General features: G+C 46.2%; 1 protein-coding gene across 1 annotated transcript in view; it reads left to right on the top strand.

Moving 5' to 3' along the window:
* LOC142575322 (Na(+)/citrate cotransporter-like) overlaps positions 1–25364 on the top strand; it is a 49215-nt gene that overhangs the window by 5978 nt on the left and 17873 nt on the right. Inside the window, exons 3-6 of the mRNA XM_075684583.1 lie at positions 14285–14434; positions 14753–14868; positions 17054–17220; positions 19476–19545. Of these exons, the coding sequence (XP_075540698.1) occupies positions 14285–14434; positions 14753–14868; positions 17054–17220; positions 19476–19545 (503 nt within the window). The remainder of the gene's footprint in view (positions 1–14284; positions 14435–14752; positions 14869–17053; positions 17221–19475; positions 19546–25364) is intronic.

The following is a 25364-nucleotide window of genomic DNA, read 5'->3' as shown; positions in this document are numbered from 1 at the left end:
AGCGTCTGTCCCTCATAAAGGTGTGGGAACTCTCTGGGCTTTTTTATGGGCTGGCCGAGCGACATCGTCAGCAAGGTGATTACCGACGGCGCCACAGTGCCCCGGTATCAATTGGACGATGATATCATGTCCATTCATGAGTTAAAAAGGTATGAATGCGAGCTAGTTGGTACGAGTCCATGGGTGAAAAACAGCGGGAAAATAAACACGGACAACAGAGGAACACGGGACGACCACTGACTGCCAGCTACTAGGGCTTATCGTGCGCATACACAAATATACCTATGAAAAGGGGGGGGGGGAGAGGAGTGGGAGGTCTGACTGTCAACTACTAGGGTTTATTGTGCGCATATACACAAATATGCCTATGAAAATAGGGAGAGGGGAGAGCACCTCCCCTCTCCCCCGCTTTTTCATAAGTATATTTGTGTATGCGCACAATAAGTCCTAGTAGTTGGCAGTACGCGCCGGTCCTGTGTTCCTCCCTTGTCCGTGTTTATTTTTGCGCTGTTTTTCACCCATGGATCCATTCACGAGGGTTTGACGGAGAACTTCTGTAGTCTCAAGCATCGGTTGTTCATGGGTCTTACATCGCAAGGCCGACTGCAGACTTTGAAGGAACCTTGGAGTGAAAAAAAGGACGTCTCACTTCAAGGTTTGCTTGTGAGATGCAATTAACAGCAGCACTTAGGGCGGCGAGTTCTGTTGCCGTAGAGGTCTTTATGCGGGACACTTTGAATTTGATTGTGACTTGTAAAGCCGGGAGGACAACAGCGCCTGTAGAGCTGGTGGCTGAAACGGATCCATTTGTGTAAATGTGCGTTCTTTGTTGATATGCCTCGGTCCCAGAATTGCGAGGCGTACTTGTGGCTGTCGCAGGTGCCACAGGGGTAACAGTGGTCTTGTCGCTGGTGCGAAGCCTGACGGAAGGCAGCCTTGATATGTCACAACAATATTTGAAAATGTGACTTGAGGTCTTTGCACCTGCAAAACAGCAATATAGTCACTGGGTACGCCATAAAAATGTCAAATGTGTGCACTGAGGTGGTCAACTGTGATGTGCGTTGGAATCAAATCAAATCAAATTTATTTCACATCCATATATGATGTAGGCAGCACAGACAAAAAGGCAAAATCAATTTGGCTTGGCAAGATTCTGCGCCCCTTTCAATAGTTGTATACAAAATAAAGGGAAACAAGGAGTAGAAAAAATTAAGTAATCTCCAGCAATCATGATTGGTGCAAGAGTGGAGGCGCACCGTGGTAGTCCAAGACACGTGCGTAGAGCCTGGTATTACAAGCTTCCGATGGTGCGAATATTTAATTTGCAGGTGTTCGCCAAAACGGGGAAGCTGTGCCATAAAACGCCCAGAAACGGTGTTCTGTACAGCTGCAGCATGGACTGTACCGACGTTCCCCAGGTTTTCACACACAGGAACTTCATTATGGGAATAATCGAAATTAGTTTCCGCTTCAGGTAGACAGAGTGCGTGCTTCATGACAGGTGCTTGTCAATAATCACCCCTAAGAAGCTATAAAATATGCTATATGCTATAGCATATGCTATAAAATATAAGCTATATGGTATGCGATAGCTTGACGATTGAGAGAAGCAGGTTTTATCATGGGTTTGAGCTTAAACGCAATTAATGCGAATTTTTCGGTGGACACACTAAGGCTTTGTTTACGGATATATGGACAAGTAAGGGTGGCTGCCCGCTGGATCCTTGCGCGTACTTGAAGACGAGTCACCGAAGAAGACCAAAGACAATTATCGTCAGTGCATATAGATATGTCAACCTGGCCCTTGCGCCATAAAACACCACACATCATCATCATATTGATATGTGAACTGTTTTGGTTCAAATTTCAGCAAGGCAGATCACGGTTAGGTTAAAGAGAATAGGGCTCAATACGCCGCCTTGCGGGCCGCCACCGTATAATCGTCGGCAGCGGGGCCACCTTCAGTTTGGATAAAGAAGGACCTTGTTGTAAAACAGTCATGGATCCACTGATACATTGGGCCACTGATTACAAAAGCCTCTACCGACTCGAGGATCAATTCCTGCGTGACAGTATCGTACGCCCTTTACGCATCAAGAAAAAGCACCATTTATAAGCGCCGCTTAGGGATTTTTTGTTGCTGGGTGAACCTTATGAGGTCAATAACATGGTGTATTGATGACTTGCGTCGCCGAAAGCCTCTCATGGAATCAGGGTAGAAACTGTAGCGCTCGAGGTACCATTCTAAGCTTGTAGTAATCGTCTTTTCCTTTACTTTTCCTATGCAACTTGCTAAGGCAATCCAGGGAAAACATGGGGAAGGCAGGAGATGGAAAGTCAAGAAGACGAGGAAAACTAGAACAAGGTAAAAGCGAACGCCGACGTTTTGACCAGTGGACTTGTCTTTTTCTTGAAAAAGAAAACTCCACTTGTCGAAACGCTGGCTACCGCTTTTACCTTGTTCTAGTTTTCTAGGGCAATAAGGTGATATGGTGTCAAGTCAGATTGCAACTTTCCTGGTTTAAACCCGCCGTAGTTGCTTAGCGGCTATGTTGTTGCGCTGCTAAAGCACGAGGTCGCAGAATCAGATCCCGGCCGCATTTCGATGGAGGCGAAATGCAAAAACACCCGTGTATTTAATTAAGGTGCACGTAAGGAAACCGACGCGGTCAAAATTAAGCCGACGTGCATCATAATCAGATGATGGTTCTGCCCGTAAAACCCCATAATTTAATCTTTCCGGGTTTAAGTAGCGGTACAAGCCGACTTACCTTCCATTGCCCAAGAATAATGTCGTCATGCCATTAGCGGTTGTAGTAATTCAACAGCTCTTGCCTGGTCTCTTGTCCAAGATGAGCTAGAGCAGCACACATAGGTGATAACGCGACGGGCCCTGGTGAAGATGAACGTCGAGAAGCAGCCAATGAGGCGTCAAGTTCTTCCATAGCAAAATGAATTTTCATTTTTGGGAGGCGATACACATGGACGACAGACATCTTCGGCGTTGGAGGTGACACATACGCCAGCGATTCGCGCACAAAGATCATTAGCCATCTCAATTGCGTACGGCATTAATGTAGGGCTATCGCCTTGAAAGCATGTCGCTGTTGCAGAGACGAGCGCAGGTCACGAACAGCACCTCAAGTGCGTGACAGTGGTTTACTAGGCTACGGCGATTCCCAAAAGGACTTCAAACGTTGCTCCGACAATTTGTCCAAACGGCGATGGATTTTCTTTTGTGTTCTCTGTGCCATCTTCAGGTCACAAACTACCTTCGTGCGCATGTATCTCCTTTAAGATCGTCGTCCAAGTGCAGTTAGTCTCTCTAGTTCTACGTCGAATTACGAACGATTCGCTGTTAACGCTAGGAGGCATGAAGCTTCTATAATTGCCTCTGTGATGTTATCCTTCAGGTTGTGGCCAATGCTTTCTCTGTCATGCATTTTTCATGTGTAGCTTAAATTTACACCAGTCAGTTTAGCCCCCTGCTCCGCACGGAAGTGTGAATATGGCCACTCCTATGCGATCGTATGTCCGAAAACCACTGAACTGCGAACTGAAGCATCGTGATACCAGAGACAAATCTAGGCAACTGCTGTACTTAAGGCCTCGCACGTACGTAGAACTGCCATCGTTTATAACCCAAAGGTTGGGACCAGAGGAGAATGACAGCAGATTCCTGCCTCTGAAATTGATTGCCGAGCTACCCCAGAGTAAGTGATGCGCGTTGAAGTCTCTCGTTATAATCCAAGGAACACTGATCTGTAGCAATGTCTCGCAATCTATCGCGTTCAAATCGTCCTGACAGGGCTATCTAGACACCAATGAGTGTGAATGACGCTTGCTTCTTTGTTACACGTAGGCAGACATATTGATTGATGTAACGTGCTTGTACTACGTAGTGGGCATATGTAAAATCCGTGTGGTTCTAAACGACAATTTCGTGCATTCCTCACACGTCGAAGAAGGAAAGGGTTCTTACCATAACAGTATGATGGGAGCAAGTACGTTGGGTTTGCAAATGACGATAATGGGAATCCGATTTGAGAAAATATATTGACGGAAGGATTAGATGCGGCACCTCAGGCCTCTGGCATTCCACTGTAAAATCGAAGCTTGGCTGACCTCAGTGTGAAATGACAGTATTGGACTAGCCATGGTGTCTAGTCAAAGCTTGCAAGTACTGGATTTAAAGCATCCAGGACCTGTAGCGCTGGTGATGCACTTAGTTTGCCAGAGAACCTGCGAATGCCTTTCATCAATGATCGAAGCATTAAGGTCACTAGTTTGTTCACTTCAGGCAGTTTATCGGCGGGCGCTCCAGAATTCAAGGCTGCCTATGTGTACTGTGAATTTGGACGTAGCTGTGGATTTGACAACCTAGGCCGAGCTGCATCAGCCGCTGCTTTGCTTATTTCGGTATTCTGGTTCCTTTTAGCCGCGGACGGTTCTGGGCGGCAGGGGAAGTGTAGAAGCAGCGCACGCTGTAGAGGCGCTCACTTTCTTTAACGAACGTCGGCGACGATATCACCGCTTTTCGATGGCTTTGGCAGCTTCCAGATGAAATGAATGGTCTCTCGCCATTTGTTTTAAGACAGCCAGCTCCTTTTTAATGTTTGGGCAGTCCTTTGACGAAACTTTGTGGAATCCATGACAATGCGAGCATTTAAGAACAGTGGCCCTGCAATTATCCATGGAGGGGGTTTTAGCGCAGCGAGAACAAATTGCTGTATTCTCACATACACTTCTCACGTGACCCAGCTTCACGCAGTTGTCATATTGTAGTGGCTTCAATAAAAGAGGTCGCACAGGATGTCGAACGCGACCCACCTTTACAAACGAAGGTACACTGTCTTCAAACAACGTGAGTTGCCCAGGCGGGTAACACTCACGATGTAGCTTCACTGGCTGGCTTGACAAGAAAGTTTGAGTGGGGGCTGGGAATGACGGAATCTACATCGCCGATGACAATGGTGACCACTACAGAGCCCAGCGGGATGTGGGAACATATCTTCATTCCGTCCAGGTCGGTGAAGTTGCGCAGCCTATTCACCGTGGCCGCATGTGTGACACCAATCGCCAGGAAGTTCTTACGTGTATTCACTCTGATGTCGGTAATTTCATTCGGCACCAATCCCTCAAGCAGCACCAAAACAGGCCTGTTGAAGCGATTCATGTTGCCCTTGGTACACAGCGGGAATGAAAAGGATGGCGTTGGTCGCGTGCATTCATGACGTTCTTCCATTTAATCTCCTCGAGGACGAAGAAGTCTTGGTGCCTCGGTTCCTTGCCTTACGGCGACTAGCATGCTACTTCGGACGACAAGGGTGACCTGTGAAATGACGTATTCATGTACAGCTCAGAGGCGGACAAAGTACAAAGGCACACGCAGCAGCAAGTATAATTATAGTGTATGGTCCCGGCCAGTGTCCTTGAGGAAGCCTAAGAGCGCCTTCGTTGCGTACAAGCACTAGCAGTGCTGCTCCATGGTCGAAGTACATGGAGCTGCCACGTAAATTTAGAGCAGGTTTCAAAGCAACCCTTGGTATCGAAGCTGTATATCAACGTAATCTATTCAGTGGGCCTTTCATCAATTTAGTGCGCCCATGCCAGCTCTCAACATAACTCACCTTCATAGCCAGCCCGGTATATTTGCATAAAAAGATGGCTCCAAAGAGGGAGCAACCCTCCTAACCCTCATTTCTGGTAGAAGGGACTTCACAGTGAAAACACCCGCCATGGTGACGTAGTGCTCTTGGCGTCGCGCTGCTAAGCCCGAGGGCGCGGGATCAAATCCTGTCGGCGGAGGCAGCCGTATCTCGATCGCGGCGAAAACCAAGAACGGTAGGTCTTGGATATGAGCCGTTGCATCGCCCTGCTGAAAGCCTTGTGTTCAAGCAGTCAAGCACGTGTAAGGGCAGTAAAGTTGTTTACACTTTAGGTCATAACATCGCCAAGAGAGAGAAAGGCATTAAAAAGATAACAGCGCGCATGGCGCCCATTCCAAGTTTTCGTGCTGCTTTATATGGTCATAGACATGCTGTGGTCCGCTAGAGCCTGAGTGGAGGAGTAGAGTAAGGCGTTCTAAAGAAAACCACAAAGTTTTATTGAATTGCTCGGTTTATCGCCTCCTAAGCAGACTGTTAAGTTTCGGAATGCCTCACGGCTCTACGAAACAAGCGTTATATAAGTAAAAAAACTGGCATTGTCGGTCTGTGCTGGTATTGATGCAGGGACATTCAGGCCTGCAGTTACTGACTGAAATCGCTGCTACTGTAGTGTGTGCCTTGTACTTAAGAGTTATCCCTTATTGGTGTAAAAGAAAGGCGATTTTCTCGATACAAGTCTAAAGCGAAACAATTTCCGCGTATTGCAAAGGGCAGCCTTTGCGATAAGCAAAGCATGCTGCCTAACAGCAACACAGCCTGTCGCCTGTCTGAGTGGCAGGTTCCGTATTCAAGCTATAGACAAGAACACTTAGTTTGGTTTCTTAGCCTCTCTTTTTCGTTTCCTTTTTTTCCAGCTGGTATGTCAGACGCCGTTGACACGCCGGATAACAAAGCGGTCGTTGACACGTGATTGACAGAGGGCCGGGTCACTGGCCTTGTGCACAGCGCTCCTTTATTCTCAGTTCGACACGCTAACACACTCGCTCGTTGCCGCACCCATACGCCTTACAACTTCTCCCTTTTAGATAACCCCACCTATATATACTGTGATATACTGTGGCGAGGAAAGCATATGTCGCCTTGAAGAAGACAAGTCCACTTGTCAAAACGTTGGCTCCTGCTTTCACCTTGTTCTCGTTTTGCTCATCGTCTTGAATTTACATCCCCCGCCTTCCCCGTGTTTTCCCTAGGTTCCGTGTTAGGCACACATAAAATGTGTTGTACACCTTGACATCTCCCACAACTCGCAGCTCGTTTTACAAGCAGGTTGCTTGTAACACGGGAACTTGTGTAATTTCGCACACATGTTGCAAATGTACACGGCTGCTTCCGTCGTGGACACGCTGGGCAAAGTTATCAACTGTGCTTCCGTCCGGACGACGAACCCCGAGGTGGCCGAGCAAGTGGCCATTGCACTCGCCATGCAAGACGATCGGAGAGAAAGGGTGTATAGCGATTCGTAAGTGGCCGTCAGGGCATTCCAGACAGGCCGGGTAGCCCGGCAGGCAATACAAATTCTGAAAGGCGCCAAACACGGTGACACCTCCATACGCTCCATCCTTTGGTTCCCTGCCTACGTCGGGGCGATTGAGGGGGTTCCTCTGAACCTCAACGAGTCTGCCCACGAGGCTGCGCGTGGCTTTACCGACCGCGCTGCCCTCGGATCGGGCGACTCTCTCCCCGGACACAGAGATGCGCCTATCACGCACAATGAACTTACTAAATTCTTTTACTTAGAGAGAAGGGTTTTCCCGCTGCCTCACTCCAAGCTAAGCAGGCCGCAGACGGTCACACTCAGACTCCTGCAAACGAACTCCTACCCAAATCCGGCGTCCCTTAACAGCATATATCCCGAGATTTATCCGAATTGCTCTTGCGTGGCCTGTGGTGAGATTGATACTTCGCCTCATATGCTCTAGGATTGCGGGTCGCTGGGCCCAAAGTTCACCAAGGAAGAGCGGGACGCGCTCCTGGGAAGTCCCGTCTTTGAGGAACAAATCCTGGCCGTCCAGCGCACCCGCGATCGGGCCGGCAGTCCAGATCTGTCAGTCCCGTCGTGGGATTAGCCGGGTGCGCGTTTTATCTCGTTTTGCTGTACCCAATAAAAGTTTACTCACTCACTCAAAGGTACATGTCTCCTTTGCCGGGAAGTCTCCGGTTTTTAAACGGTAGAGTTTTGTTAAGTGAAGTTCAGATTATTGTTGAAAGTGTTGCAACCTTTATAACAAGAGAGAGAGAGAGAGAGAGAGAGAGAGAAAGAGAAAAGCAAGGACAGGAAAGGCAGGAAGGTCAACGAGAAGAACATCCGGTTTGCTACCCTACACTGGGGGTGAGGGAAAGAGGAATAGAAAGAGGAAAAGGGTCGAAAGTGAGCACTGAGTGCGTGTGGGCGGGACACTATGCACAGGGACACTATAAACGGTCTCGTAAGCCGGTGTACTTCAAGTATTGCACTAATACACGATTCGCTTTTCGTGCCAGTGACGGATGTGGCCACGGTCCGAGTATCTTTGACTCGTTGAACGGTCTTAAGTCCAGTCGGTGTAATGTTTCCGGCAGAGAGAGGCGTTGTACATCGAAGCGAGGGCAGGTACACAATAAGTGCTTGATGGTTTTCTCGCACCCACAGGAATCGCACATCGGGCTCTCGGCCATTCCCAAACGATAAGAGTATGAGTTCGTGAACGCTACTCCCAGCCACAAGCGGTACAGCTAGGTTGCTTCACCGCGGGAAAGGCTAGATGGCAGTTGTAGCCGTAGCGTGGGGTCCAGTTTATATAATCGGCAATTGTAGGCACTTGAACTCCAGAGATCTTGTGACTTTTTGCGTGCATGTAGGCGAAGTTCCCTGGCAGCGTCCGACCTCGCCAAAGGTATTGAACGCGTCTGGGTATCTTCGTGGGCAGACCGGGCAGCCTTGTCAGCTAGGTTGTTGCCGACGATGCCACAGTGAGCAGGAATCCATTGAAATATGATGGTGTGCCCTCTTTCCAGGGCATGGTGGTGCACTTCCCTGATGTCAGATGTTATCTGCTCGTAAGTTCTGTGACGTAATGCAGGCTTGATGCTGTGAAGGGCTGCCTTAGAGTCACAAAATACGACCCATTTCTCTGTTGGCTCTTCGATGACGTACATCATAGCGGCATGGAGAGCTGCAAGCTCTGCCGATGTAGATGTAGTCGTATGCGACAATTTGAATTTAACTGTAACCTTCTTGGCTGGAACGACGAATGCGGCAGTTGAGCTGGTACGGGAGGTCGAACCATCGGTATATATATGTATGTGGTCCTGATACGTCTGGTGCAGTAATAGGAGCGTAAGTTGCTTCAGAGCCGGCGATGGACGATGGGACTGTTTTGTAATTCCAGGAATAGCAAAATTCACTTGAGGCTGTCGTAGGCACCACAGGGGACATGAAGGCTTCGTCGCCGGTGTAAAATATGACGGTATGCACTCTTTATGAGCGTTAATCACTCTTGAAAAGGTCGCTTGAGGTCTCTCGGCTGGTAGGGAGGCCAAATGATGGTCGGGGATCCTTGACAGATGGCGAATGTGCGCTCTGAGAGAGTCGACCGCTACGTGTGTCTGAATCAAGACCTGAGCAATGGCAACTAATTTCTTCTTTAGATAGACGCAGTGAGGACTCCACGAGAGGTTGCGGTCAATGATTACACCCAGAAAGCGATGTGTCTTAGCATAGGATACAGCTTGTCCATTGAGTGAAACAGGATATGATGACATTTGTTTGCGCGTAAAGCCAACCAATGTGCACTTTTCAGTATACACGCTGAGGCCTTGTTCTCGGAGATAAGACGCCGTCATGGTTGCCGCCCGCTGAAGCCTGGCTCGTACCTGAGGGCGAGTCACCGCAGAAGCCCAGATGCAAATGTCGTCGGCGTATATCGAGACGTGAACTGACTGCGGTAGGTACTCCGCTAGTCCTACTAAGACGAGGTTGAAGAGAATGGGGCTCAACACCCCACTCTGCGGCACACCACGGCAGGTGTAATGTTCCGAAGTTGGGCCGTCTTCAGTCTGTAAGAAAAAGCACCTCTCAGTCAAATAGTCCCGAATCCATTGATACATCCGGCCACCAACTCCAACAGCCTCAAGTGAGTTCAGTATGGCCTCATGGGCGACGTTGTCGTATGCTCCTTTTATATCTAGAAAAAGTGCCACTGATAGGCGTTTGAGGCTTTTTTGATTTTGGACCCAGGTTACGATGTCAATGACGTTGTCAATGGACAAGCGACCTCGACGAAAGCTCGTCATGGCGTCCGGATAGATGTTGAATCGCTCTAGGTACCATTCCAAGCGAGCAAGAATCATTCTTTCCATCACTTTACCGACGCAGCTCGAAAGCGCAATCGGACGATATGATGAGAGCTCAAGCGGAGACTTTCCAGGTTTCAGAATGGGGATCAAGTGGCTCGTTTTCCACTGTCTAGGAATGGCGCCGTTCTGCCAAGACTCATTGTAGTAGCTGAGCAGCTCATCACGTGCATCATGTCCAAGGTGGCATAGGGCAGCATACGTGATGCCATCAGGTAGTGGTGACGAAGAACGCCTGCAGGTCGCCAACGCAGCATCGAGCTCTTCGAGTGAAAAGAGCACGTTCATTTCTGGTACCCGTGCCTCAGGGATGTCATTCAATGACGGACCCAGCAACCCGTGCACATAACTCTTCAGCCACTTGAAGTTCCGAACGGAGTTGGTAGAGGGCCAGAGCAGCAAAGGGCTTCCTTTGAGGCGGAGATGAGCGGAGGCCCCTAACCGTTCGCCCTATGTGAGAGAGCGATTTTCGGGGATCAAGCGACTGACAGAAAGTTTTGCATTGCTTGTCTTCCAATTTATCCATACGACGCTGGACTTTCTTCTGTATGCGTCGTGAAGCCCTCAGATCCAAGACGCACTTCGTACGCCGATACCTCCTCTCCGCCTGTCGGGGTGCCGCACGCAGCCTTTCCAATTCCATATCCAAGTCTGTTCGCCTTGCTGACCTTGTCAGCGAGCAGATAGATGTTTTCAATGCCTCTGCGATTGCATCTTCGATAGTGTGTGGAAGGCTTTCCCAACATGCGTCATCCATATCCTTCTTAAACTTTGTCCAATCAACTGTACGCAAGACAGTAGAGGAACGTTAATCAACTCGTCTAATCTTCATGTATGTTGGAATATGGTCGCTGCCATGCGTTTCAATGTCCGTGAACCAGTGGACGCTCGAGACAAAGCGCCGTGACACCAAAGTTAGGTCCAAGCAGCTGCTATAGGTCGTGCCTCGCAAGAACGTAGGGCTGCCGTCATTCACACAGCACAAATCATGGTCAGCAGCAAAGGAGGCGAGACTCCTGCTTTTGGAATCAATTTTAGTGCTTCCCCATAGCTGGTGATGCGCGTGGAAGTCACCTGTGATGACCCAGGGGCCATTGTTCATCAGTAATATTTTCTTGAGTCGTTCGCCGTCAAAATGACCCGCTGGGGATAGGTAGGCTCCAAATGGTGTAAATGACACATCCTTCTTTTGGATATTCAGGCAGACATATTGGTTGTCGTCATGAGGCTCTACCGCATTAGCGACATATGTAAAGTCCGTGTGGATGTAGATGATTACTTTCGTGCTAGCGCCGCATGTGGACAAGACGAAAGATTCGTAACCGGACAGTCTGAGTGGAGTTGGTGTATTTGGTTCGCAAATGACCAGTATGGGAAAGCGATTTGTAAAAATGAATTGGCGAAAGTCTGCTATACGGGTCCTTAGACCCCTAGCATTGCACTGAAAGATCGACGCACTTTTAACTTCAGTGCGGAAGGGGACTATTGGTCGAGCCATGATGCTTAAACGATGCTGGCAAACACTGGATTTAGTGCATCCAGTATTTGCAGAGCACTTCGAGCTGCTGGGGTTCGCAGCTTGTTCAGTATGATGCGCATTGTATTAATTAGCGAGTGCGGCATATCAGCCACCTGCCTGTCTTGGTCGCATAAATCACTGACAGTAGACGTCGGGGGTTGTCCAGCAAAATTTTGCTGTGATTCTGTTGGTGGATGCTGTCGTTTCGGTAGAGCCGGCCAAGATTCTGCGGATGTGGTCTTCTCAGCGGCCTTGTTCTTTGAGGTCCTTTCCACAGAGTCTGGCCTGGGTGGCGGAGGAGCAGGTGGTGTTGTAGGAAGTGGCATGCGCGTCGCAGAGAACACTTTTCCTTGAGGAGTGCCGGCGACGGGAATGTCGCTTCCTGATTTTATCGGCGGCTTCGCGATGAGATGAATGATCTCTTGCCATCTCTTTCAAGATAGCCATCTCCTTCTTAATATGCGGGCATTTCTTCGATGAAGCTTCGTGTGACCCTCCGCAGTTTGAACACTTCAGTACAGTCGCGCCACATTTATCTGCAGCGTGTGGCTCGGCGCAACGGGGGCATGCTGCCTGATTTTCGCAGACGCTGCTCACGTGCCCCAGTTACATGCATTTGCGGCACTGAAGAGGTTTCGCAATGAAAGGCCGCACTGCGTGTCTGAAGTGTCCCACCTTAATATGCGAGGGTATATATTTACCCTTGAATGCAATCTTCACGCAGCGTGAACTGCCTAGCCACTTAAAATCAACAATTACCTCATCATTGGCTGGCTTGATAAGAATCAGCAAGTCGTTATTAAGGATGGCGACGTCTACGTCGTAGATAACGCCGGTGACTACGTCAGATCCCAGAGGGATGTAAGAGCGCACCTGAATGTCATCAATGTCCGTCACGCTGCGTAGAGTGGTCAGAGCAGCTGCATGCTGGACATCAACCGCCAGTAGATTTTTTCGGGTGCTGACTCGAATGTCTGATATTTCATTTAGCACCAGGGCTTCCAGTGACATCAACACAGATTGCCTGTTGAGTAGCTTCATGATGACGGTGGGAAGCAGGGGCACAAATATGTTCGTATTGGCGTCCGGCCGCTGCGTGTGTCTTACTGTTTGCGTGCTTGACGATGAGGACGTCCTGGTGTTTCTTCTCTTCGCTCTGCGGCTCTGCACCAGCTGGAAGTCGTCATCGTAGCTTTATGATGACGGTGGGAAGCAGGGGCACAAATATGTTCGTATTGGCGTCCGGCCGCTGCGTGTGTCTTACTGTTTGCGTGCTTGACGATGAGGACGTCCTGGTGTTTCTTCTCTTCGCTCTGCGGCTCTGCACCAGCTGGAAGTCGTTATCGGAAGTGTCCTCACTGCTGAGAGAGTAGACATAGGTGTCCTCGCTGTCGCTGTCGCTCTGCTGACCGATCCGCTTCCTGGAGCCGGCCGCCGCTGACGCCACTGTCGCCGGCAGACGTGCAGGGTCGTCCACTTCCATCACGACCGAGCAGGGAGCGAGGACCAGCGGATGAACTTAGATTTTCACAGAAATAAACTGGAGCTAGAAAGAACAGCGCTGTATCAAAAGACACTTCGTCGTCGTCCAAAGCGGTCAAGAGGCGACAGGTAGCGCATTGGCTAGAAATATCGCAGCGTGCACAGCATGTGCGGTACGACAGTGGTCTGAATACACTGCACTCTTAGTAATTCTCACTGGTGGGCAGCTCATATCTAGCATCACGCCTTTTCCCCCGCCGTAATGAGTTAGTACACGAGCCATCACTGAAGTGCAAAAATCTTTGGTCAGATCGTAGTGAATTAGTGATGCGGTGTTGTTGTGGAATGCAGTGGCATTGCCAACAGGCAGTAACTGAGTGGTGCATCATGTTGTCGAGCGTGAAAAGATAACTTGCCTGTCCTACGCTGTCCTACTTTGGTTCAGTTCTTTTTCCCCTCCTCAGGCAAACAGTCAATCAGGCTAACTATCAGGCAATCTATCGAACAAATACTGTATTGAAACTAATATATCCACCTGTACTCAACCTTGAAGATTGCAGTCGAAAGCTTTCTTCATATTTTCGCCTTTAAATATAATTTCGAAGGCCCTTCCCTGGAGCATACATAAGGCGAACGCGGCATAAACTGCATACTTCCGAGACAACTGTGCTGCACTGTAGCGAGCTTTGCATAAGTGTTTAACGGGAAAACGTTAAGGGCTGCGTGTCCCAGAAAATCCGATCTTGGCATCAGCGGCGTTGTCCGTTAGAGAAAAATCTTCCCGTGCCACGTATCCCGAGCCACGCAGGCCCTCCGCGTGACGCATAGGCGTTACTGAACTAATTGAATTTCTCAAAGTAAAATGCGTGAGAAAATTCGTAAAGTACGACTTTCACACAACCAACAGACGTGATATATCACCAGATTGTAATTTCAATATATGAGAAAACTTAAACACGTACCCCTTTTACAGCTGAAGTTGGAGGTTTGTCTTTGTAGGAGCGACGCGCCCCGTTCGGTTCGTTGCAACCACATCCAGATCCGCGGCAGCGGCGGCGCCCGCCGTGAGAGGGAAAGAAAAGAACAAGAAAGCTCGCCTTCGTGGATAGCGTTCGCCGCCAGCGTTTCCGAGAAAACATTACAGTTACATAAGCTGCAGTTGCCGGGAAGCGTGAGATACAGTTAGGGACCTTCGAATGCTGTCGCGTTCCACTCCTAAAGGTGAAGCATCCCCCAAGTCTTTCCCACTTTCATTCTCCTCCCTTTTTTTCTATTTCAGAAATCTCACTGCGCCTACGTCGTCGGTGTCGTGGGGCTGTACTGGATCGTGGAGCCTATCCCACTGGGAGCCACGTCCCTCATCCCCATCGTACTGTTCCCCATTCTCGGAGTACTCACAACGGAGAGAACCTGCCAGTTGTACATGAATGTGAGCTCATAGATGTGATACTGAGAATATCAGGTTCAACATATTCTTTGCCAGTTTTGAGTGACAGGTAAAGGTCTTATTTTGTTTCGCCGAACTGCTTAACTGAGCTAGCCTCTTTCAAGGAATAAACCGTCAGTTGTAAAATAAAAGGCTTGGCACATCACTGTAGAAGACTGAAATACATTGGATGATGCCTTGTGTTACTGGCCCCAGTGTTCATATTTTGGCAACGCTGCTGTTTGTTTCAGTTACACTGTCTGAGAGCGAATGGCCTGATTCAACGGCCTGATTTTTATTCCTTTTTTTCTGCTGTTTCAGGACACAAGCATAATGTTTGTAGGCACTTTGATAATGGCCATCGCTATTGAGCACTCGAACTTACACCAAAGAATCGCCCTCAAGACACTCTGTCTGCTAGGAACCGGCTTAAAGATGTGAGCGAGCCGTTTGATTTCTCGCATTTTAATATTTTTTTTTCATGCGAAAGCGTCAAATGATCCACTGAGCGAAAAAGCCTCGCGTCTGTCGTGTGTAGCAGCGAAACAGCACGTAAGCTCCCGTTGCCATTGGCGGTGACGACCCGTCACGAGTGCGCCCCGACGGAGCAGAGTGGGGGAAAGGGGACGCCTGCGGCCGCCGTATCAACACAGCAACAAAGAACGTCAAGTGGAAAGTCCGAGAGGCTGAGATAATCACATGGGTGGCGGAAACGGAAAATAAACCTTCAACGAGCGAGTACTTAAGAGGAAAAAAAACGCAATTAGGAAATATACAATTTTTGATAACTCAAAGGGAAGCTCATTGCTTCCCGAAGCGAGATCAGGATGCCTCAGAACACGCACTTATGCACTTTGTAGCAATGCTACGATTAGGTGGATGTCTAATTTTCCATTAATTAATCACTTCTCTACACCTTGCGGGTTTCTCCAAAACTATTACGTCAAACTCAAGGCTTTGCTTCGAGTTGCTGAGAAATTCGACTTCACCCTGCCATCTGCTAGCATCCTGGTTAGCTCAGATGGTAGAGCGACTGCCCCGGAAAGACGGTCGTCCCGGGTGCGAGTCCTGGACCAGGACGAATTTTTTTTCTACTGCGAGGCTTTTCTTTCGAGGAAACCGTATGGGTTTCCTTTGTAGCAATTGCTACGAACGGGTGGATGACTCATTCACCCTTTATTAACTACTTCTCTGCACCTTGCGGGTTTCCGCAGAACTATTACATTCAGTTACACCATGGTAACTAAATAAACCATTGATAATGACTGTTGCCTTTTGTTTTGTCATAGTTCGGGTGACTCACACGGATTGACAATGGGTCATACTTTCGTACCGTCATTTTCTTCGAACTCTCGCTTTGACCCGACCTACCGTGAGGTATGATGTACGATGCAGGGCTGCAGATGGTCAACTGGTGTGGTAAGATGAAGCTATTGACAAGTGGCAACTAAAGGTCGGCATGCATTAAATTAATAATATACAACACATTATTCATGTCATATGTTAACTACTGTTTCCTTGTTTGGGGCACTACTACTCAAACTAACCTGCACAAAATACACATGCTGCAAAAGAAAGCAGTACGTTACATAGCAAATGTTGACTACCTCGCACACACCGAAGAATTGTTTAAGCGATTCAAAATCATACCCGTTCATAAGCTATACGAATTTTTCTTAGCCGTAAGATATAAAAAATCCATTTTTCACAATGACAACTTCTTGATAGCATTGTCATCCCTCGAAGCAAACTCAACGCCATACTCGTTTCGAAAACACGAACGTTGGACCATTCCCTTTTGCGGTACAGAACATGGTCGACAGATGATGCGTCATGCAGTTCCAGGGTTACTAAATAAATTCATATTTGAACGTTTTTCTCTTGAAACATCTAGTACACAAACTCTAAGAAATCATTTTTTGTAAGCCGCTGTATTCCCTTTGCATTAAAGTCTGACATGAATGACATTTGCATCTCTGTTAACACCTATGCATTGTGTATTAATGAGCATGTACGACGAGTTTATATCCATTGTTCTGAATTTCACTAATAACAATTTTTCTGAATTGTTCCGCTGTATTCCCTTTGCGTTAAAGTGTGATGGAAAGGACATTTTCATCTCTGTGAACACCTATGCATTGTGTATTAATGAGCATGTACCAAGAGTTTATATCGACTGTTCTGAATTTCTTGTATTATATTCTGTTATGTAGTGTGTGTGGATTTTGTACTTTATTTTAAAACTTTTGACCTTGCTGTACGCCATGTAGGGGGGCTCGGGCTTCCTCAAGCGAAAATCGTTCGCTTTTTGCCTGAGCCTACCCACATCATAATGATGTAAATAAAACTGACTTGACTTGACTTGACTTGGGCTAAATGATAACGACAACAATGATAATGTTTCCTAGCCTGTCGTCCGCTTGCATAGGTTTAAATATCGTCTGTTACATGACGTGAATTAGCACTGGCTGGAGGCATGTCCACCCAGCATTTTCTGTCACCAGGCCTCCTTCCGCGCGTTTAGAGCACCGAAATGCACTGACAGTGATAGTATCGAACAATATCGATTCAAGAGTATGATCATTGCTAACGCCTCGTGCGGCACTACCATGCATTGCGCAGGCTGGTATTCGGCGTCATGTTCATCTCGATGTTCTTATCATTCTGGATCAACAACGTGGCCATAGCCGCCATGATGATGCCCGTGGTAGGCTCACTGTTGCAGGAGCTGCTACAGGAGGGGCGAAACGACCCTTCTAAACAAGACGAAGACACAGAGGATATACTAGGTACATGCTCGAACGTCTTAAACTGTAACTCAAATGTATAATATGATTCATGAAGCTGAACGTCTCGATGTAACGCTGGGCTGTCAGGGAGTGGGCAGATTTAGTGGGGGGTCTCGGATTAGTTCAGGGAGGATGGGATGTTAACGAATGCTCCATGCAGTCATACGCGCACGTGGTAAGAGGGCGAGATACAGAGAGAGAGGGAGGGAGGGAGGGAGGGAGGGAGGGAGGGAAAAGTACGGGGTTTACATGACCAAAGTTATTCCGATATTCAAAGATGGAAACAGACACTCACCCGGTAACTACCGCCCCATTTCATTAACATGCATTTGTTGCAAGTTTCTCGAGCACATCATTGCCTCCCATATATCCAACCATCTGGATTCAAATAACTTTTTCTTTCAAAATCAACATGGTTTCTGTAAAGCGTTCTCTCGTGACACTCAACTATTGGAATTTACGGAAGATTTACATTACGGCATGAATAATAGAAAAATTATTGATTGCGTCTTTCTGGACTATGCAAAAACATTTGACAGCGTTGCTCACTGTCGTCTAATAGCTAAATTACCTGCTCTTAGGATTAACTCCTTAACATTATACTGGCTTCGCGATTTCTTATCTAATCGGCAAAAGTTCGTATCTATGAATAACTTTAGCTCCTCCACATCACTTGTAACGTCAGGTGCACCCGAGGGTAGTGTATTCGGCCCTCTTCTTTTCCTCATTTTTTATCAATTATTTGCCGAGCGACATTTCCTCCTGCATACGACTTTTCGCGAATGATTGAGCAATCTGCAGAACGATTAGCTGTCATGATGACCACCTAACTTTCCAAAATGACCTTCACCTAGTTAATCAGTGCTGCGACCGTTGGTAAATGACACTTAGCACATCTAAGTGCTGCGCTCTTCTCTTCACTCGTATGAAATCATATCCCAAGTTTCTTTACAAAATCTGTTTGGCTGAAGTTATTCGTGACTCTACTTGAAAATATACTGGTGTTTATTTTTGTATTAAGCTTGCCTGGAGCTCTCACATCGAGAAGATATGCGCTAAAGCTAACAGAACTCTAAAATTTTTACGTCGTCATCTGCATTTTTCCCCATATACCATGCGTCAACAAGCCTAACAAACCTTTGTACGCCTTCAACTGCAATATGCTTCATCGATCTGGTCTCCCCATCAACGATACTTAATAGATAAATTGGAATCCATCCAAAATCATGCTGCCCGCTTTATAATTTCTAATTACTGTCGTCAATCTACCATTAGCCAAGTTAAACGCGATGTTCCCCTTCCTGACTTGGATTCCCGCCGATCTGTTGTCCTTCTATGCCTCTTTCATAAATACTACTATAACTCGTGGACCAGCCGTTTGTCGCTTGAAATTCCTTCTCGCACATCTATTCGACTTCATAATCATCTCAGTTTCAGACGCATTTTTGGTCGCACACAATCGTTCAATAACTCTTCATTACCGCGGGCCAAATAGCCTTCCAAATGATATTGTTTGACTAAAGGATCCTGCCAAATTTCGGAAACATTTGGACCTTTGCATGTTCGCTTGACAATGTTTTACGACTTTGTGTTGTATTCGCCTTTGTATCCTTTTTCGACTTTGTTTGTATTGTATTTGTATTTTTTCCATGCTTACCAGTGTTCCTTTCTTTCCAATGTACAAATTTATTTGTTTCTCCTACTATGTAGTTCCCTCTGTGCCTTAATTATTGTCATTCGCCTGTAACCCCCCCCCCCATCCAATGCTCCTCCGAGCCTGTAGGGTAAATTGAATAAATAAATAAATAAATAAATAAATAAATAAATAAATAAATAAATAAATATCCAATTGGCTGCGCTACTTGTAGCTAGGGATGCTAGAGAGAAATAATAGAGGAGTTTGGTTATTCACGAGCACAAAAGAGGCACAACGTGTCTACAGCGTGTCTACAGCTGGGTGCTTAAGTTTGTTGCCATTAGATATTGCACAAGCCTTCTTCTGGCTTTCTGGACTGATGAGATGTCAGGCCAGCCTCCCGGGACCTTTAGAACAGGTAAAAGGCTGATCTTGGCAAACTTTTCACAAAGTCCTACAGAGACAGGCTCTACTCATTTAAAAAAAAAAAAGCTAAGCGTTATGGACTGCTAATGATAGTGTGAAAGGAGGCAACATACTCTGCGATAACCAGTTAATCATACTTTCTTGACACCATGTGAACGATTTCTGTCATAAATTTTGCTGTTCTTGACCGAAGGTCTGACTGAACGACATGAGAAGAGTGCTGTCGCCAACGAAAGCGCCATCATGCTTGCACACCAAGACAGGTGCGTCAGAGTGTTTGTTTGGACTTATTTAATGTAGAGCAATTGTTTGTTTGACGGTATGAAGCATCTGTATAATCGAACTTGACCATTTATTTTATAACAAATTCATTTTGAAACAGATGCTGCTGTGTTGCTCGGCCTTTTTTTACGTCGCTACTAAACGAAGAGAGTAATTTCCGCGTGCGTAACAAAATCAGAAAAGCATTGCCATTTCGTTGGCAATAGTTCATGCCTCGCTGCTCGTGGTTTTACGCACGTAAAAACTAAAGAGGCATTGGACTAGAGCGATCAGGAGCGGCGGGTTTGTGGTCATCAACAAGACGATCGTGGCCGAATCATTGCAGTGCACTTCGATGTAGGAGTGGCTAAAAGGAACTCAGTCTCGAACTCGGGAGCGCTCCTCTGTCTTATGACAGCGACTACAATCATTGTCAATGACGCCGTTGCAAGCAGAGCGCAAAGTGCACGTGAGTGCTGCAAACAGCACTAAAATGGCGCGTGCCAAGTTAGAGATTGTATCCTCCCGAAAGTAAATGTGAATGAATGAATGAATGAATGAATGAATGAATGAATGAATGAATGAATGAATGAATGAATCTATCTATCAATCAATCTATCAAGCAAGCAATTAAATATTGACACGTGCAGAGTATATACGTCATCCAAAGGGACAATGTGTTAATGACCGAATGTACGAAGCAGCAGCATCTTGTTCCGTGCGTATCTAAACAACTGAAGGCGAAAGCTTATTTTTCATAGTGCTACGATCATGTGCCTTAAGCATACCTACCAACACTACCGATTTGTCCTGGTTACTCCTGAATTTCCACCAGACTTCCCGATTGTGTGGACACGCCATCAATATTCCGACGAACTGCCCGAACGCCACAGTGATGAGGAAGAATAAGCTTTATTTATAAAAATGAGTCGACGGTCGAATCGTTCTAGGTGAACGGTGTCTCTAGCCCAGGATGCCATGGCCCTGAGCCGATAGCTTGACCTTAGTCACCACACGAGGTTAAAAATAAAAAGAAAGAAAACGTCATGCAGTTCAGTCGCATCGTAATTGCCATTATGAGCTAGGTAATCTGCCGAAATCATATGTATATTCAAGCCACTTGTGTGCAGGCAGTGTGGGCCTAACTCAGTTCGCTCCAGATCGAGTAATGTGTTGAGGAGAGCGCATGAGAGAAATGTGTAATATGCGTTGCATAATGGCTGGTGTCCTTAAATTAGTTTTGCTGTGATACAGTACTGTTATGCAGTGAAGCATACAGAAATTATTTCGTTGAAGATAGAGAAATGAAGAGGGAAAGGGAGGGAGGTTAAGCAATGACGTTCCCGATTGAAGCATATTAAAAGAGGAAAGGGGCCATTGTCACAAGACGTAGTATGTGTTCTATAATTATACACGTGCTTAAGCACCGTCTGCGGTCATTTTACGAGCACAGAGACGGCTAATAGCTGCACTAACACCAATCAGAGCTGGTTTTGACGTTGCTGTGGCCCAGAAAAAAAAAAGCGAATTGCTTTCTGTTTTATTGTCAAGTCTCCCCCCCTCCCACCTTTGCAATCTCCCCCCCCCCCCCCTGCTCGGCAAATCTCCCGAATATTTAGGTCCATATTTTGGGAGCTATGCTAAAGGTCTAGAGCTAGCTAGATAAGGGAAATTATCGAGGCATTTCTTTAAGAGGAAGCTTTAGCTAGGGCCTAAATCCGATGTAAATGGGACAAACACTTTTCTGAGATAACCACTGCCGTCACTTTAATGAAATTTGTTGCATTTAGGTAAATTAAACTTTAGTGACTGTTGGAAGCTGAATTTTGATTTAAGACCTGCAATATTTAAAAGGAATTTTCAAAAATGGGTAAGTATGAATAAAATAGACGTACGAACTTTACAAAATTGTAGCTGCGAATGTGAACAAATATTGCATTTCTGTAAACGGTTTCCGTTAGAACACCCAAAGTGGACAAAGTTGATATGTCAATATATATCTTAAGTGAATTTGTTACATTGTTTACAAGGGTTCTGCAAATATTTTACATACATATTAGTTATTTATTTGAGAGCCATGTATAATACATAAATATTTTAAGATTTATATGTACTGTTAGATGCAGTTGACCGGATTGTGATATCCTTTCTCTTTGATGAGTTACCAGCATTGTAAACTTCATAGTTTCATTTCCTGAAAACCTGCGATATTTGCTAATTTTTTATTAAAATATAAAGGGCCTAAATCAAAAATTTGCAATCAACAGTCGCTAGACTCTAACTTGTTTTGTTTGGATGCAACAAACCTAATAAAATTTGGTGCAGTGGTTGCCGAGAAAAACAATTTCTCCTTTCCAATGCATTTTGATAAGAGCCCCTAAAGCTTGCTGTAAAGTCGTTTCAACCACATTTGCCGCATGCCCCAGCGATGAACAATGCGTTTGCGACAACCGCCAACCAATAATGCAATCTCCTACTCGACGCTTCATCTCGTAAACATACGAGAGTTTGTGGTCACGCTGATGCGCGCAAAGCCACTCTCTTTGCATTTAGTGTTGACAAAAGAAATGTTCGACAAATTTGAATAGCGCGAATTTTCTCGGAAGAAGTTATAGTACAACTCTGGAGGAAGTTCTCGCAAGTAATTTGGGCAAGAAATTTGATCGTCTGCCAGTAGCGAAGAAGAAACGGAGTTGTTCCGCTCTATTCGCCTGTTCCTTTTGACTAAACTACACGTCGCCGCTCGCTGCCACTTACAATTTTTCAGCTTCTATAATAATGTTCTAGTTTTTTCCTTCAGATATAAGCACTAGTTTGCTAGTTTCTTTACGTGTAGGTGTTCGGTTTCAAAATTTAATCCTGTCAGGAGTAAAAATGTAGTGATAAATGATGTCGCAGTCTCGTCCAGAAGGCGAAGCACCGAGTGCGATAGCAAATTAGTAGACAGCTATACGAAGTAAGCATATTAGTTTCATCGGCCGTATAAACTTGCAAACATTCGCTTACTAACTAAATTAACAAGCACGGTGTCACGCGTGCACAGGTAAACATGAACATACATCGCTCGATGACCGCGGAAACTCGCTGTAATAACGCTGGAGTGAAGAGGCGCGTCCGCAGCAGCGAGCGACCTTTAACGTCGTGCTGTCTCTCGCTGCAGCTCGAATTAAACGTCGAAAGCACAATGCATACGAAGCTACCGGCACTCCGCGTACTTTGTTCACATCGCAGATCGCTTTGAAGATGAGGTCCGCACGAGCGTGCACTTTGTCGACGTCGGAGATCGCTTGCAAGCTACGGCGCCCACGTGGCCGCGCCCTAAGCAACTGCCGCCGGAGTTGAACGCCCTCCCTCGTCTCCCCCGCCTCCCCATGACTCGCGCGCGACAGAAGACGGCGCGCTTCCGCCCCGCCTTTCTCCCACACGCGCGCTAGGTTGAGCCGCGATCGTCGGCTGACCCTCGCAAGCTTTCACTTGCACATATAGCGTATACGGCGCGCAGCGACGATGTTATCGTGTTTGGACTTTGAACATTACGGCGACGGCGATGGTAGAAATGCGCTTGGAGTGCCCATATATTTGCTATCGCAATAAAAAAAAACAGAAGTTACTGGATCACGCCCCCACGTAAAGGTGCACTCTGATAGCATTCTACTCCTAAAAAAAATCTAGGGGTCAGTGGCAATGTCGGGCTTATCGAAGGTGCACAAAAACAACACAATCCTGTTATAGAATTGTGTAGCTAAAGAAGTGTATATTTATATCAGTGTGCTTCTTTATTTGTACTGTTGCCTTGTATATGATGTGCGTAATGTCATTACAAATTATATATGCGCTTTTCTTTTCTACTTCTGGTTTTATATTGTTTCTTCGCAGTGTTGCGTTCTTTTACTGTTGTCATACCGTTATGTAGGCTTTAAAGGGACACTAAAGGCAAATATTAAGTCAAGCTAGAGTGATAGATTATTGCTCTAGAACCTCTAAGGCGTCAATATTATCGCGAACAGAGACTTAATAATCGAGAAATTGAGGTAAATGCAGGACATGATTAGAGACTCCCCCGGGACATTCAAGTACTTGGCCGATGACGAAAGCACTCCTCAGTTAAATTCTGTCACTAGTGCGCGACCACTCGTTGCAAAGAACGTCCTTGTATAGTATTATAAGACGAAATACAATGCGACTTGTCCAATTCTATTTCATTAAAAAAAACTAACTCGTTGAAATTACCCTTGACAACAACGCGGGCGGTCGAAAGGTTTCGTTTTCGCTCGGCTCCACGCCACCCATGCGTTCCCGTTTCAGCAGTTTCGTTATCACGTAGGGCTGCGCTTGTTTCTCCGGCTTGCGAAACTCGCACAAACTGCAAGTAGCAGACAATTCAACTTCCATGTGATGTCGCGGGATGCCCGAACGGTCTACGCCGCTTGACCAAAAACAAAAAAGCAGCTTCTGGTAAGTGGCTAGGTACCGCCGTCTGTTTGGCGCCGTTTTACTCACCAACTGCAGCAAAGGGTGGTGATGGCGTATGCAAAGTCACCACTGGCCCGGTTGGATGGCGGGATATTTGAATTTCGAAAAAGGTATTCGGAATCTTCGGATGCAATTTTCTCTTAAACTAAGTCTTTTCTCGGCACGAAACAAGCGTTGCGAGGTTTATGGAATGTTATTTAAACAGTCTACGTCGACTTGGTATTTGCCTTTAGTGTCCCTTTAGCTGCAACAAACTCATTTTTCTGCCCAAACTATATGCGTGTGCATAAATGTACTGGAGTATACATGTGTACAACTGGTTGTGTTCACCAGACAAGGGAAAAAAATGCCGCTGCCGCATTCTCACAATAGCTTATCTAATCTTTATCAGGTCAATAAAGATATCTTTCCTAAACTATGCCTTTTAGAGGGCAAGAACCGCAAAATTATGACAGTGCGAACGCATACTTGTTTGGAATGCTTTTTTAATATTTATATGTGGGTAGAAAATAGTTCAAGGAAGAGATATTCCGTATGTTAAACTGATTGCTTCGTCGCCTTAGAAAAAAAAATCACATCAATTATGATTGTACATGTTACAGCTAATGTACGCAGACGAAATGCAATCAGCTATTGACGTACACAGTAAAAGATGTTCACGACCGGAGGTCATTATCTTATAATTTTGCTGCGATAAATGTTCTAATTGCTCTATAATGTATACATGCTTCGTGGCTATAGCACCAAGTTCTTGGCGTGATTTCTCTGTCTAAGAAAAAAAAAAGATAGGAAAGAGACCAAGAATGATGCTATAGAAGTCAACAAAGTCCAGTGTAACCAAGCAATGCCCATATTCTTATGCAGCGCTATAATTATTATTCTCGACTACGCGCGGCTAAACTAAACCAAAAGCGCTACTCTTCTTCCCGTTAATTACTTAACAGTTACTTAATCTTGCCCAACAAAGCACGTCATAAAAGGAAGCAACATTTCATAAATTAGGCTTCGTTATAAGCACAGCTAAATGAATTTAGTATGATCAAAATCCGGAGCACTAGATGTTACACGAAGGTTTTTCTTATGCATAAATATTTGTTGGAATAGTAACAGTGGAATGTGAACCGATTTAAAGAAATAACAGAAACGCGTGAGTGCTTTCTCTCGGCTTCATGACCCTGTCAGACTGTCAGGTTGTTGTCCTACCAAACTGGCTGTGAGCGGAATACTTGTAAAGGTGGAAAACATTTGATTAACTTAACCATTTAAGGGGAGCAGAATAGTATGTTTATTGCACTCAGGGTGTAAGCGAAGATACTGTCACGTGGTAGTGACGGTCAGGAACACAGCA

Source organism: Dermacentor variabilis, chromosome 3, assembly GCF_050947875.1.
Source record: "Dermacentor variabilis isolate Ectoservices chromosome 3, ASM5094787v1, whole genome shotgun sequence".
NCBI classification, from domain to species: Eukaryota; Metazoa; Arthropoda; class Arachnida; order Ixodida; family Ixodidae; genus Dermacentor; species Dermacentor variabilis.
The sequence above is the reverse complement of the archived record's forward strand: the minus strand, read 5'-3'. Positions and strand labels throughout refer to the sequence as shown.